We start from the raw sequence: 16,903 nt of genomic DNA, 5'->3' as shown, positions 1-16,903 counted from the left end.
AGATTTAGATGAGTTAACCTAAAAACAAACTGTAGGCAGGCGGGATATTCAGTGATCATGCTGGGGAGATATACCTGGCTTATCCTGGTGGCCATACTGAGAAAGAAAGTGATGGGGAATCTAAACTTTTACCCGACTAGGTGGTATAAGGAAAGGATGTAGATTGTCCAATAGGATCCTCATTTGGATGATAACTGTAAGAGCCCCCTTGTATTAGCGGAGGTATAGCGCAGCAACAACCTTTGTCTGTATATTAGTTGTGGCATCAGTGCCCATAAATCTAGAGCTGGCCGTTACATTGAGTATGGAGAAAGTGAAGCTTGATTTGGTGGCAACTCTGCAAGCATGGCGGAGTGGCATAGGATTCAGCGGAAGTCTGGACAGAAGAGGATGAAAGTGATACAGGGAAGGAAGGGGGTCAGTTTTGTCAGTGATCTACACCCTGGAGGCACCTGATAACAATTAGGTTAACCAACAGTGGTATAAGTGGGTATTTTAGGGAGGTGATATACAAATAAATATATAAATATAAATATATATACATAGGGATGCTGGATGCTTGTTTAAACTGATTTATTTTTTCTTGTGCATCATTGGGGGAAATTTTTCCTGGAGAAGCAACAGGAAGTTGGAAATCTTGAGGAATTCCCATGTTAGACAACTGCCCTAAGACAGTTGGAAGATTAGCCTTAACTCTTGTTTTGGGGGTAACTTAGGCTACCTATATACACGTGCAATAATTGTTGTTGGAAAGGATCTATCACGTCTGCAGAATGCATGAATGAGCGCTGTACATACATCAGCATTCTGCTCTATGGATAGGGGAGAATGATGGAGTGGCACCCCCGCTGATTCTCGTCAATTAACGGATGAGAATTATCTGACGTGCGTACGTAGCAGGTAATTTCCCCTTTTCTAGGGGGTCACCGAAAACTTCTTTATTGGGTACACAGCAATAAACACCAGGCAGAGGGCTGAATTTGTACCATGGGCTGTCAAAGTTGGCCCAGCACTGAGCAAGTTTGTTCAGCATATGGCTGTGATTTATAAATGGGCAGTAGGGATAAGGCTTTAGTGTCCCTAGAACAAGCCAGGGGTAACAGGGTGTTTGTGACTTTACATACAGTCAGCAGAGCCGAACCAAAACACTAACATCACGTGATGCTCATCACGCCCCACAACAGAAAACACTATCCCGAGAGCTCTGCGCATGCCCTAGATTCAATGTGATGAGGGCACGCGCACGGTAACGTGCACGCACACGCGTACCTTCTGCCCTTGAGCCCTGGAAGTGGATGTGTTGTCATGACAGCATGGCGGGACAGTGAAGCGCATGTTGTTAGATGTCACTGACATGTGCCGTAACGTGACTTGGATGTAAACACGAGGTATGTGTAGGACGAGGTATGTGTAGGGCGAGGCACGGGTGGGCAACATGGAGCGGAGGGGAGATGATGTAATTATATTGTACACTGGTGATAACATTGGGGTATTCTAGGACATAATGCTGGTGCTGTACTATTACAGTAAGACTGATATATAGCCAGTGTATGGGGGTTTATTATACAGCAGCATTAATACTCATTCCCTTGTTCTGACATTTGTATGCTTCCAGTACTTGTGGGGCTGCTGGGTATTGGGGCAGGGGTGCAGGGGACACGTGACACTGCCCTGCCTCAGATTTTATAGTGATCACATGTCATGGTGGACATTAAACATTTGTGTTATTATTCTTTACCTCTGGTTTACCTGTAATAATGTGCTGTTTGCTCACTTTATTATTACTAATAAACGGGAATTATATAGCGCCAACATATTACGCAGCGCTGTACAATTAAATAGGCTTTACCTTCACACCTCTCAATGCAGAAACTTTTCCTGTGTCTGTGTCCCCCCATTCCCCCCCCCACCGACTCAATCAGTGACCCCCCCCTGTCCACAGGTCTTCATTGCATTGCCCCCCACCTTGATCAGCGAAGTCCCCTTTGACCCCCAAAATGAATGAATTTGCCCTTGAGACAATAAACTCCCTTGCACCCCCACATCAGTGACACTGGACAGCCCCTTGGCCCCCTGTGATGCACCACCTGACGCATTCTGCTTAGTCCTGTACCCCGACATTACTGCAGCACCCCCCAATACAGTCAGTAAAGTCCTTGTTATTCCAAATAGAATTTCTTCTTTCTGGGACTGCTTCTACATCAATACATACATCTGTTTTATATACATTTACATAATGTATTCATTCACAAAACTTAAAAACAAACATTATAAAATATGTGTAGCTTCTTGTACCCCAACATCACTGCAGCAAGCCCCCAAAACCGTCAGTAATGTCCTTGGTATCCTGATGTCAGTGATGCCCCCCCGACATCACTGCCGCACCCCCTGACGCAGTCGTGAAGTCCCCTATCCCGTGACTCTCCTTGTGTCTTTCTTCACATGACATGTCGGAGGAATATCTCGATGGGAGATCTCTCTCAGTTTTGCAGGCTGTGGTGACAGGAGAGCAGGCGCCACATTCCTATAGTCACCTATCGGGGTCCTTTTCCTGACCCGGGGGGGGCACACCGGCCAGAGCCGCAGACCATGTCATCCGCATGGATCACAGGCTCAGGGCGGTGGGCGGGTTGTCTTTTTAGGCTCAGATCTGCGAGTGTGCTGGTTCTGGCAACATGACGTCCCTGGGAGGAAGTTTATTCCTCTTTGAGTAACACATGGCACCCCACGCATGTGCGGTCCGGAGTCCGTAGATTTACTGGTCTGCAAGCCGTGATAATACGGGCAAAGACTGGTTAATGATGGAAGAAAACAATGAGCCAGGTAGTGCTGGACAAGTCTGGTTGGGGAATGGCAAGATATGGAATTTATAGTATAAGCAAACCCCATTAATTGATTGACTCTCTTGATTAAATTTACAATTGAAAGCATTTCATATTATTTACCCCCCCCCCCCCCAGTGTTTTAATTCTCTCCGTATCTCCACGCAAAAAGCGTTACATTTTCTTAGGCATAACTCACCGAAATAGGTCCAATATTTATTAAATTTATTAATAAACTTTAAATAAAAAAACAGTGATACATGTAATATAACTGTACGGTAGCATATATAATATATTATTGTATTATTTTTTGTATTGGACTCAATACAGCTATTTTGTATTGAATCCAATAAAAAATGTTTTGAATTTCCCGCCGCTCCTCCCGGCCGCACCGTCGTCATCAACGTCTCTGCAGTCGCTGGCTTGTGATCGGAATAGAGAAGACGTGTCCCCAGTAGCTGCAGGGACCAGCAGGACGGGGGATGACAATGAAACAAGGTAAGTGGTTTTTTTAAAAATCTTTTTAGTGACCCCAAGTGTGACTTGTGATTACCACTTTTTGCATGGAAAATACACCCCGAGTCGCACTTGATATTACTGCTGGGGGGGGGGGGGGGGGTTAATAGGGGCAAAAAATTGTTGGTCCTGCAGAAATCGTGTTCTCATCTCTCACTAAATTTTTTTTTTTCTCTACTAACTTTATGGATTACAGTGCTCAAACCAGAATTTTTTTTTAACCGGGTGGGAAGAAATTTTAGGCGGGTGGCAGACCTTGTATTGTGACCCAACTTATCAGTAATTACCCAGAAACAGCCGGGTGGTTAATGAAAAGTGCCGGGTGGTGCGCCCAGCTAAATGGGGCTGGGGAGAACACTGGATTACAAAACATGACCTCCTATATTGTGGAGAGGAGGGGGACGTGTTCTGTAGCTCTAAAACAATTACTCTAAACGGATTGCATCTTTTCCAGTACCATCAGGAACTGTTGTCACTCTCAGAAGGAAGGTTTGGTACTGGTAGGGTTTGCAGATGAAATTAATAAATGAAGCGTAAAAAAAGAAAACCTAAACATTCATTTTAGCACTGGTAAGCTCCAATACATTTTAGTTGTTGAGTTCAGATGTACTTTAGGAAAAAAGTAGTTTCTTGAAAAAAATCTGGATATAGACGAGGGATCAGGAATTGTGAACAGATATATTAATACTAAAATTTGTACTTTGTTGTGTTTTGTTCTTTCAGTAACTAACATTGATGCTATCAAGCAACGGTGATTATCATCCCGGAAGTCTCGTTTTCACTTTAGTGAGCGTTTCCTGCAGACATGGCGATTTCAGAGAGAAGACACCAACCAGCCTGTTACGTATTAGTTTGGGTGAAATGACCATGGCATGAGTAGTCACCTGACTTTTTTATCACCAACACCAGACTGTATGCTTGAGAACAAAATATTGTATCTGACTTGGGTTTGCTTTGGTGATGTGCTTGGTGCCCAGGAAGTTGTATTGTTATAGTTATACCCTGTGCAGTCATGTGTCTTATAACTGAGTGGGTATTGGTCTGATCCACAAAGGAGGATTGACACCCTGAGCCCTCTCTATGGGATCTAGAGGATTTATTCTGAGAGATCATGCAGCCATCCAGGATGATAAGATGTGCCTTCTACAGACTTATCCCCAGGGTTACATCACAGGTGACAGAACATCAGATCTTTTCCTGTCCATGGAGGAGCAGATTAAGCTTTGGGACTGCCAGGAAAGGGACACTTGCATCTGCTAGCTTCTCGCGCAGGCACTTTCAGAAAGATCTGTTAACATTTTTGGATTCCTCTGCAACTCCAGTGACAGTGACTGAAATCCGACAATACCTCCGAGGAAATAACATTTCCTTCTACGATGGCTACAGCTGTCTGCATGTCCCCAGCCCTTTCACTCTGTGCCAAGGCAACAATCTTTTTATTGACAAGACCACTGGACGATTTCTATGCAAGGAAACCTTGCTGGAGGGTACATGGGAAGACTATAAAGACAGCATGGAGCTGCTGAACAAAGAGAGAAGTTCTTTTCTGAGTCCTGACACCATGGCAAGCTACTTTGGAGACAGTGATACCGAGGAAAGAGATAGACAGTTTAATAATATGGAGGTGTCCCGGATCTGGAACAAAGCAGTTTGGTTTCATGACCTAGAAGAAGAGGATGCTCAGCTTATCAAGACCATGTTCAGCATCTCTAAAATTAACAGTACAACATTGAAGAAGTTTGGGGTGAAGTGTTTCCAACCCACCAAAAGTCTGGTGTTTCCATGGTTTAGTCCAAGGGATGCCACTGTGAAAGGTTTAAAATTACTGTCGGCAGTATGCAAGGACAATAATGTCACTTACGTTGAAACTTTCTACCCGCAGCTTTCACAGTATCAGAATTTATTTGGTCTTCCTGTATTAGGAAAGAAAGACACTGAAGTTGTGATCACCAGCAGGGAAGTAGATAGTTTAGCCATACACCAAGCAACCGGTGTAACCACAATATCACTGCCACGAGGCATAACCTGTCTTCCCCCTGTGCTGTTACCGTATTTTGAGCAATTTAAACGCATTATTCTATGGCTTGGTGATGATCTGCATGCCTGGGAAGCCTCCAAAATGTTTTCTCGAAAGCTGAACGTTAAGAGGTGCTTATTGATCCGACCCGGAGACAAACAGCCCAGCCCTCTGCAGGCTTTTAATCTTGGACTTAATTTAAATAAAATCCTAAAAACTTCTCTCCCAGCCAGTCACAAGTCCATCATCTCATTCCGCCAGCTCAGGGAGGAGGTTTTTGGTCAGCTAGAAAATGCAGAGCAAGTTGCTGGAGTAAAGTGGGCCAGATTTCCTGATTTAAATAAACTGCTTAAAGGTCACAGGAAGGGGGAACTGACAATATTTACAGGTAAAATATCACTCATGATGGGATGAACTAGGAAAATGTTGTACATAAGATATTTGTGTGGGTGCTAGGGAGTTTGTTAAAAGCCTGGAGGTCCGTTTTATATTCCTGGTGCAGTATATTTCCTTTCACCCCCATAAATCATTATTAAAGTGAACATGTGACCGCTATGCAGATCTCGGTGTTTAAGCAGTGAGTTCACCCACACTAACACCTGTAGCTGCAGGTACTGTGGTGGAATTCATCCTTAATATCCACTGTAAAAGTCTTTTTCCTTTAGAAGCAAACTCAGCGTTTTCATTGATGGGTGGTGGACTTCTGCCATTATCATCAAGTATGCACAGCATATGCTTACCCGTGTGCAGGAGCCAGGGCTTTGTTTTTTTGCCAAAGACACGCTGCAAGTCTTTTATTAGTTGGCTTTACCCCCTGGCACTTTCATAGAAGGAGCCTCTCGGCCTGTGTTTGTTATATGTGGGATGATGGAGATAGTAGTTTCTAATTTAAGAAAGATAGGATTGTTTTTTTTCATTCATTTTAAAAGAAGTGACATGAACATATATATATCTATATATAACAAGTTGTTAGTCCTGCAAATAAAGACAAATGAAGCTGCCTCATCTGTGGAGGCTGCAATACAGGTAGTCCCCAGGTTACATACAAGATAGGGACAAGGTTTGTTCTTAAGTTGAATTTGTATGTAAGTCGGAACAGGTACATTATTTTAATAAATGCAATTAGGACAGATGATTGTCTCAACATATTATTAGGCAGTGTTGTGTCAGTTACTGTACAATATCCTCACTGTAAGCTAATCATAAACAAAGCAAAAAAAAATATTTATGAAGCCTAGGCATTCAATAACTTCCAGAGCAAGCTGTGCTTTGATATGCTAAAAAAAACAACTGCAGAGTTTGTCTTGTCATTAAAATTACAAGAGGTTGCAGAAAAGCTAACCCTCTAAGATCACCCACAACCTCCTGTGTTTATCAAATGATGCACGTCATGCAAACTGTCCCCACCCCCCCATGAAGCCTCCATCCTGCACACTATATATTATATAGTATTTAGTCTGTGGTGTCTTCATTCCATGTTTACTTTTCATCAGCCTGGTTGTTAGTTGTGCAGCTTTGAAATGAGATGTACTTTTGTAGTATAACCACTAGATGGCAGTGCAGAAGCCATGTTTTACATCTATGTGTTTTTCTCAATTGTAATTGTTTATTTGACTTTTTTTTATTTTGTTTTAGGCCCTACTGGTAGTGGAAAAACAACATTTATCAGTGAATATGCTTTGGATTTATGCATGCAGGGGATTAACACCTTGTGGGGGAGTTTTGAAATCAACAACGTGCGTCTGGCCAAAGTCATGCTGACCCAGTTCTCTCTGCTGCGTCTGGAAGAACAGCTGCACCTTTATGACGAGTGGGCAGACAAATTTGAGGAGCTGCCGCTCTATTTTATGACCTTCCATGGACAGCAAAACATACAGTAAGACTCCAGATTGGGTGTTATTAGGATATATAGAACATATATATTCATTACTCATGCTGCTCATCATCATTCTGATACATTTCTCTGGGGCACTATCCCTATAAAAAAAGCTGTATAATAAGAATCAAAACAACATTTTTTTAGAGCAGAACAAGCTAGTGAAATACTAATACCTGCCCACAGATGAAAAATAGCAGTAGTAGTAAAGTGGAAAAGAGAGGTGAATACTTATTGTATCCTTAAGATTAAGGGAGTAATGAAGATTGAAACAATAGGTAATGAAAAATGGTTAAAAGATGAAGTATGGAAGGCTATTTCCTTTCACTCTATATATCACTGAGAGATTTTATATAAATTACACAAATTTAAATATGATTTGGTTAGGGATTCACAGGTCACAGTGTTTTTTCTTTTTTTTTTTTGGAATCACTAAACAGAAGTAGGGTTTGTATATGTATGTTGTAATGGAGGGAAAGGTATTAATACCTCTTCTTTTCTTCCTAATAAATTATTACACGTTTGTTTTGAGTGTGATAAGAGGTAAAGGGTTATAGCAGATAATTTTGTCACTGAGGAACATATGAGGGTGGGGGTGGGAAGAGGGAAGCAGTCAATGATACAAAAATGAACCAACTAGGAGTATACTGTGTATTGAGATAATAATTCTAATAAAGGACTGAAAACTAATAAAGAAATTGAAACAGAAAAATGGCAATAGTAATTATCAGTGAAGCTGGGTGATCCAGCAAGCCTGGAATGGATCTGGTCCAGAATTAAAAACATTTGCTAACAAGAAGCTAATGACATTTAGGAAATCCATTCCAGGTTTGCTGGATTACCCTTCTTCACTGACGAAAGTGTATTCTCTCCAGCCTTGGAGAACTTTGGTAAATCAGGGTCATAGACCTTGAAGATTGCCTTCACATGTGTTACTCAATTCATTCACATGTGCTCCATGCTGATCAGTTCATTTTGGAGGAACTCCTCATTATCTATGCATACTCTTACACCTGTCCACAGCTTTATTATATAGTAAGCTGGTTATGTCCAGTCACTAACATTGCGATGAATAAAGTTTTGTAACCTGTGCCAATTCCGATTTAAAAATTTGAGTAGTAATCTAAATGCATGTGTCGACAGATCAGCAAGCATGTGGCTTATATGACTATTGTAATGTGTTTGTAATCCTAGTAATGCATTTTATAGGCAGATGTAATGTTATTAATTGGCCACTAGATGGCACATTCCCTTGAGTCTGGGAACAACAGAAAAAACATTGTATCAGCCATAAAACTGTAATGGTGCTTTGTTTACAATGGAAAAAGACAATATAGAATGTAGAATGGTAAATTGATGTGTTTAGTGTCAGAATAAATTCCATCATACCTTATTTAGACTCCCCTCAGAGGAGCACACAATCTAATGCCTCTACCATAATCACGGGTTACTAACACAGTCTAAGTAAAATAAAGAAGAAACCAAAAAAACATTATTTTAACTAAACCATTAAGTTAGAAAGTTTTTTGGATGTGGGTGTAAAAAGCCTCAAGAAGGAAATGCCCCCTCCAGATAAACACTTTATTGTGTTGTATAGCAAGCAGTAAAACTGACATTTTTAGAAGCGCAGAAGCAATGTGGCTTAGATTATGGCTCCAGACTTGCATGTCTACTCAATGGACAGCCACAGTCCGTAATGGCAGTGCCAGCAGATGTGATCATCAAGCACCTTTCTTTATTCTTTATTCCATTCATAATGTTTATATGAAAATGAATATGCGCAATTTGCATTGCTACCACACATTAGTGTATCCAGTCTATGTATGTATCATGTCTATAAATAGTTTTATAGATTCTATGAATAGTCAACTGAATAACATAAATATGACTTTGCTTGATTTGCAGAGTGCACCTCTCTTTTACGACATGATGATAAATTACATACACTGAATAAAATATATATCAGTCATTTTATTTCCATTCTCATTGCATTGGATGATGCGAGCATGTGGGCTGACTAAACACATTTACTTTCTCATTACTTTAGGTTTTGGTTTCATCTAAGCTAAGTAAACACTCACATTGAGGATCAGTAATTAAATGTTGAGGAGTAGGGTATTAAAAGCTCTAAATACTAATTACACAAGTGGTGTAAGTACCTGAATTTGATTTATCAGCCTCTCACAGCTCTATAGCAGAGCTCAGTGGAAAAGGGAGAAGCAGCACCATGAGCCACTTAAAGCAGAACTAAACCTGTGATACTCCACAATCTTCTCTTCCAATAAAAGAGGGGCCTGCTGTGTGCAGACGGGTTTACTATCATTTTAGTTTGCGGGTATTAATGATTTTGTTTTTCTGACACAGATTTGTGAAGCATTTTTAGAGGGCAAGGATTGTTTTGGAATAAGAATTCATCAAGCAGTATCAACTTTTCATTATTGCTGGCTTTGCCTATCATCACTTTTTCTCTTTTTAATTTGCCTATTAATGGTAAATGCATCTCAAATGCAAACTATTTTTAGAATGCAAGCTGCTGTCAGTTTTAGATTTAGGGTGCTTCATGTTTAACCAGGACATGCTCTCTTCCCAGCACCAAATGCCTCTGTCCTTACAAGATCCTGTATTGCAGTAATATTCCAGCATCTTCTATCTTCTTGTGTACAATTACTGCTAAATAGTTTAATTTATTTTGGTGTCCTGTCTGACTCTCTTTCCTTTTTTTTCCAGGACTGTTATTGACACAATGAAGCATGCAGTGTACATGTATGACATGAGCCATGTGATCATTGATAATCTGCAGTTCATGATGGGGCAGGAACAGCTGCATACCGATAAGTAAGAGGAGACTTTTTATTTTCACGTTTTCTATTTATGTTGGGTAATACATATATAAGGAAAAGGGGTGGAGGTTTATGCTGTAATCTTAATAAAGTGTTTTTTAAAAAAGTAGCTCAGTGGTGTACACCATTACAATTGTTTTAAAAAGTTAGAATCTTGTCTGCTCCAAAGTTTACATTTAAACACATTTAAGCCTCTATAGCAGTAGCCTACTATTACAGATAATAAATATTTGTAATATTACAATCCTGGTAAGTTTAAAGTGAACTTGTACTTTCTTCACTACCCAGTTAATCTTACCTGAAGAAGTGAGGGGGCAGAATAATTTTAGTTATGAGTATACATAGGACTGAAGACTCTCTCTCCCTACTCCCGTGTAACATGCTTTATGCCTCAGGGGCCAACATTTGCCATGTAGTAGTACTGTCATGTGGAAGGAAGAAATGCTTTTCATTGTCCTTCTTATTGGGGGTGTCATTTTACTCTTCAACACAATTGAAGAATGAAAGAAGCAGCTGCTAGGGGCTAAATCTAATATTTTGCCATTCATTCACAAAGAACATGTTCATTTTAACTCTTACTGCCACCGGTGTATAACTCACTGTATCCAGCCACAATCACTGTCCCTCCTTCTTAGGCTAGGTACACACGACATATGATTCTCGCCCAATTATCACCTCAGGGCTAGTATCGGATGAGAATCTGACGTATGTACAGTGCTCGTCTGACGTTGTGCATGGATCCGTCCTGGTGGATCTATGAACATTGAACGACTGCAATACAAGTGAAGGGGAGAGAGCACAGCTGGGTTCCACTCGCTCATTCTCCCCTTTCCATAGAGCAGAACAGAACTGTATGTTTAGCTCTCGTTCAGTCTTTTGTCGTTGGAAAGGATCTTTCACTAGACAAATGTCCAACGTATGTACACAATCTTAGTGTAACTCTGGAAGCTTTCAGCTATTTGCTCTTCTGGGTTCAGCACTGATAAACTCCACCTGTGCTGGTCAGGACAGAAGCTAAACACAACCTAAAGGCATTAGGAGTTCACACAAAGACAACGTAATCCCTATGTATTTTGAAGAAATTGTATTGAATAAATAGACTTTAGTAATGATACTCAACTCACTTTGCTAAAGCTGATGTTCCTCACTCTTACTTAAAACTAACTACTGGTTCAGTTTTAAATACTTAAAGCAAATATATATTCCTTACTTTTTCTCTGATTTGCTCCGACATCCAGGGAATTGCTATGAGCTGAAGTTTCCATTCCCCTGTGTTTGGCTCACAGCACCTCCCTGAGTGTCAATAGGACAAAACATATGAGCAGATCTCTCCATTGGAGACACAGATTGAAACTAATTAGCTGACGAGATCTAACCCTTCTCTGCTTTATCTAAACTAGGAAAAAGGATTGTCTGGGGTTCCACTTAAAGTATTTGCAGTAATTACTATGCAGATGATATAAATAAACACTAAAATCCTTGTACAGACTGTGTAAGACTATATATTTCTTAACCAATCCTTCCTTCCTCCCTCGTTTCTTCTAGATTTGCATTGCAGGATTATATAGTTGGTGCGTTCAGGAAATTTGCCACAGATAATAACTGTCATGTGACTCTGGTCATTCACCCCCGGAAAGAAGATGACGACAAGGAATTGCAGACATCATCTATATTTGGCACTGCAAAAGTAGGTTAATCATCTGTTTGGAGCCATAACTAGCAAGTGAATGTTAAACACAAAATTACTTAATGAAATGACATCCATATCAATCTTATTCAGCCAGTGATTATGGTATACAAAAGAACTGATAGACACCTGTATTGCTTCCAATGGAGCATGGGGGTTTCTGTCTCCTAAATTGCATTTTTTGCTAAACTGTAAATCTACCCACACCCATGCTTTATTGGAGTCTCAGTGGTTACTGTGAAGAGGTTTGATGATCTGGTTTAAAGATTTGATTAGTCGCCACTTTAAACTAAGGAGGCTTTTCACATGCTAATTTCAATGTAATTTTTAGAAATACCAGGCAGGAAGTCAGTTATATGAAGTAGATAATCTCTGCAGGAATAGAACTTCATCCTAGTTAATTCTCATTTCTAGGGTGCATCTGTGTTTACAGATAATAATACATAAAAAGTACACTATATTGCCAAGTTTGTGAATACCTGACCATCAAATCAATATACTTTTGTTGGACTGTAGGCATTAATATGGATTTGGCTGTCTTTGTGCAGTTATAACAGCCTGCATCCTTCTGAAATTATTTTTCCCAAGGCTGTGGAGTATGTCTTCATGAGTTTGTGGCCATTCACGCTATAAGCATTTGTAAGGTCAGGTGCTGATATATGACAGTAGGTGTTCAGTAGGGTTCAAATTAAAGGTGTTTGCAGGGCAAATCAGTTCTTGTAAATCCTCTTACCATGACTGATTTATTAAAGCTCTCTGAGACTGGGGGGGATACACTTTCATCAGTGATACTGGGTGATCCAGCAAACCTGTAATGGTTTTCTTAAAAGTAATTTCAGGTTTGCTGTATCATCCAGGTTCACTGATGAAAGCCTTGGAGACCTATAATAAAGCAGGCCCCATGTCTTCATTGAGCACAGAAATAGCCTTCCTGCCAAGACTTGCAGCCAAACTGTTCACAAAGTTGGAATCATTCATATACCTTGCTATGCTGTAACATGAACAGTAGCCTTTAAAGTATATACTGGAATTTATTTAGAGGCTATCCACATCATTTAGTAGTGGTCTTAAGCCCCTGGCGGTAATTCTCGAGTCTCGGGATTGATTTTACCTGCAAAAAGCAGTAATCCGGAGTCACACTCAGGGTCGTTTAAACCTTAAAAAACTCACTTACCTTGCTCTTTTGGCTTTTCCTGGCGTCCTGCTGGTCCCCGCAGGTCCTGGGGACACGTTTTCCTTCTCCGATCTTTCTCCAAAGACATTCTCCAGGGTTTACCAAATTCAAATAATTTTTTATTGGATTCAATACAAAATAGCTGTATTGAGTCCAATACAAAGAAATCTTCATATAATTTATAAATAATTTTTTATATATATATATATATATATATATATATATATACTTGCTACTGTACAGTTACATTACATGTTTTGTTAAATTTTTATTTTTTTTTAACAGATTTTTGTTTTTTTTTTATTTAAAGTTTATTATTAAATTTATTAAATATTGGACATGATTTGGTGAATTATGTCTAAAAATTATTGTCTACAATGTAAAAAAAAATTTCCATGCAAAAACAAATGTAACGCTTTTTGCATGGAAATGTACAGAATTAAAACGTTAGGGGGGGTTAAGACTTAGCAGTACAATATTTGGCCTAAAAGTTCCTAATTGCCCCAGCATAGGCTTAAAAATATAAGTAAGCAGCTAGCTTCTCCCTGTGCATGGTTTCCATGTATGTACCATGTATCTCCCTTTTCACTTTATGCCACTTTGCCCCATCAGGAGCTTTCTTCCCAGCTACCTGCGTTTTCTCTGTATTCTTGCCATTACTATAGAATTAGTCATGAGATATTGTATGATACGGCCATGATATGAGCAGCAGCAGCAAAATTCCTGGGATATGGTGGTCAGTGTTATGGCTCGTTACATGTACCAAGGCACATTTGTCCAGAAAAGTTCATGTTAGGAGTTGTATTGGACCATATTATTATTTGTAGTTCTGTAATAAAGACATAAATGAACACACTGTTGTGGCATGTCATGTTCCAAGAATAGAAACATCTGAACTTAGCCTTAAGCCTATTTAGCAGTACGGTGTCTCAGTGGTTAGAACTCTGGCCTTTGCAGCGATGGGTCCCAGGCTCAAATCTCGGCCAGGACACTATCTGCATGGAGTTTGCAGTTTCTCCCTGTGTTTGCGTGGGTTTCCTCTGGGTATTGGGTTTTCCTTCCGCATTCCAAAAACATTTGGTTAGATTAATTGACCCCCCCCCCCTCAAAAAAAAAAAAAAATGACCTTAGACTATAATAAAGACATATGACTATGGTAGACACATTAGATTGTGAGCAACTTTTAGGGACAGCTAGTGACATGACTATGGACTTTGTACAGCGCTGTGTAACATGTTGGCGTTAAATTAATACTGTGCAATAATAATTTTGCCCCATGCGCAGTTACATAGATCTGTGATACATTGTGGAATTTGCATGTTTATTGCAGTGTTTTGTGTGTGTAGCTGTGTTCTTACTTTACAAGTTCATTATTCTGTAAAGTGCTGGTATGTGAATCAGTAATCTGAGAATGTTTTCTGCTCTTTCCAATTCGTTTTAAAGCTGCACTCTAGGCAGATATAAAATATACATTATTACTGCCAGGTATTCTGTAAATCATCATTGAAATGTATTTGTGCACAGACCATACACAGACTAAAAGTGTGGTTTTAGTCAGTTTGTAACAGAATAGGAAACACCATCTGGCTGTTTACATTGGACAGACTTCTCAGATTCTTGGTAATCTAAATAAATATATTGTCTTTTTTTTCTCTGGCTTCAGGCCAGCCAGGAGGCCGATAATATTCTGATCCTCCAGGACCGGAAGCTGGTAAGTGGTCCTGGCAAAAGACATCTACAACTGGCTAAAAATCGATTTGATGGGGATGTGGGAGTGTTCTCCCTGGAATTCAACAAGACCAACCTGACATATTCTTCCAAAGGCAAGGCAAAAGTAAAGAGAGTCGGCAAGGAAAATGAGCCTCCTCCCAGCCCCTCATCTGAGAAGCCGACAAAGAATAAAACGGAGAAGTAACTTTGTTCTGATCACTGTGAATTACAATTGCACTGAATTTACTGACATGTGTACCCAGATTTGACTGGGATATTACAGAATGTACTCCCATCTACATCACATCTGAATAGATTTTATAGGCAACAGCGATTGTCCCCCACCACAGTTTATATTTGTGGCATCTTGTGAAAATACTCTGATATGTTGTATGTATCACAAGTCCTAAGATAAACAGTATCTGTTTTGTGGGAACCACAACATTTATAAAACCCTTGTTTGAAAAGTGATATCACCATATCCGTTCTAAGCTAATAGTTTTATGTCATTTCAATTGTTTGGCTAAAGTAGCCAAAGTGTTTTCCCCAGTTTTTTATTGCTGCCCGTTCAATCATGTAGGATATTTGACCTTACTGCCAAAGACGCCACAGGAGTGGGAGATAATCTCTCCTATATAGTTTTTGAAAGTTGTCACCAGAATAGGTGTTGCCATTATGAGATTATCCCACATCTTCCTGATGACACTTCTGCCACCATGTAAATCTATACCAGAACAGGTCAACAGGGACAAGCAATAAAACCCCAACAGAGGTTCTAACCCTTTTCAGAATGTAAAAAAGTATTTGTTGGGGCTCCACTTGAGGGGAACATTTTGGGACTGTAAAACATTGTAATTTATTGTCCATACCAAGAACTACCTCTTGTCCACATGGCCCATTTCTTCCAGAGAATTTTTTATTTGGAAGGATGCTTTAGCTCGGAATGGTTCTTTTCTCATATGTATTCAGTATGTGTAGTACTACATGTACGTGTTAACATGATATGAAAAGTTGCCATTACATCCAATCCAGACTTGTCTACTAGATTGTACTTTATTTCTTCATGTGTTGATTTGGATGGACTTGTACATAAAAGCACACTAAAACCTGCGTGACAGGGCCTTACAGATCCCTAAATTGGCTGCTCCTATATTTTCTAAAGTATTGTGATTTTTTGTTTTTGATAAAAGTTTATTTTTAAAAGAATTTCGTATTTATATATCTGTGTTCACAATTCTTTTTCATGTGTATATTCATAAAAAAATCCCCAAAATATTTAATATGACTAACTGCTTTAAACTAGTTATTTGTGTAACTATTCACAAAGTGCCCTGTGTTATTTGTTAGATGCCGTCTTGCTCATGCATGGTGAAGTGACCGTGTTCAGCAAAATTTATTTACCTATTTGCTCACCTGCACTTCCTGTCAGCTCCCTGAGTATACCGGTTAAGTAATACCTGACACCTCTATACATAATGAGTGTTTATCCTGCTTCTCTGTGATGGTGCTCAGGCTTAGCACCTAATAGCTACACCATAGCACTGTCACTTGAGGAAGGAAATATATATGGGGTGCTCATACTTGGCTAATATGCTTGGTACCTATTACTGTTTAGTAGGTCACAGGGTATTTATTCATGGGGTGAGAAAAGGAGTGGTGAGAGAGCACCAGTAGGGCGAGTAAAAGGAATTGGAGGGGAACTCATTACCGAAAAATTCTCACTTTGCCCTGCATGGAGAAGGTGAATGTGTTTAAACTGACATACATTAAAGCATTGAGCAATCTTAATTCTATTACCACCATTTTTTTCCATGGGCTACAACTGTTTTCCTTCAGTTCAGTGTCCAACTGTTTCATTACTTTGATATAAAGGAGTATTCCAAGCCTCCCCTATATTCCAACTCATCCCATGTGAGTAGTGTCTAGAAAACAGAAACCCTGTCTGTTAAAGAGTCATAGATATGCTGTATTCTTGATCTTCATTAATGCAAGACAATTAAGTCAAACCTTTCCATGCAACTGGTGTTTTCCTGGAGGACGTCAGCAGGAGTCTCCTGCATATTGCACAATACAGGTTTCCGTTAAAGCGTGCCTTAAAAACTTTGAAAACAGTTTTTCATCCTTGGTGCTAGAGGGACAGATTGAAGGGTCACCTAATGGCCTGTGAAGGTTTTAGGTTTAGCTAGAAGTTACATGTAACTGATCTTGTTTAGTAATGTTTAAGAGGTTTCAGTTCTCATGCAAGTGTCTTCTCTTGCATT

The 16,903-nt window shown here is 39.7% G+C and overlaps 1 protein-coding gene across 2 annotated transcripts; it reads left to right on the top strand.

Moving 5' to 3' along the window:
- The first annotated feature begins 1,252 nt into the window (after positions 1–1,252).
- TWNK (twinkle mtDNA helicase) lies at positions 1,253–15,915 on the top strand. 2 transcript variants are annotated; one of them, XM_072423984.1, is made up of 6 exons: positions 1,253–1,388; positions 4,062–5,743; positions 6,991–7,231; positions 9,959–10,066; positions 11,617–11,758; positions 14,596–15,915. In XM_072423984.1, exons 2-6 carry the CDS (start codon positions 4,450–4,452, stop codon positions 14,845–14,847), a joined length of 2,037 nt encoding a protein of 678 aa, XP_072280085.1. In that variant the 5' UTR covers positions 1,253–1,388; positions 4,062–4,449; the 3' UTR covers positions 14,848–15,915. The 2 variants fall into 2 exon arrangements, with proteins under 2 accessions (XP_072280085.1, XP_072280086.1); XM_072423985.1 differs by lacking the exon at positions 4,062–5,743 and having other exon boundaries at positions 1,275–1,388.
- The last annotated feature ends 988 nt before the right edge of the window (positions 15,916–16,903 follow it).

This window comes from Pyxicephalus adspersus, chromosome 10 (genome assembly GCF_032062135.1).
Source record: "Pyxicephalus adspersus chromosome 10, UCB_Pads_2.0, whole genome shotgun sequence".
NCBI classification, from domain to species: domain Eukaryota; kingdom Metazoa; phylum Chordata; class Amphibia; order Anura; family Pyxicephalidae; genus Pyxicephalus; species Pyxicephalus adspersus.
The sequence above is the reverse complement of the archived record's forward strand: the minus strand, read 5'-3'. Positions and strand labels throughout refer to the sequence as shown.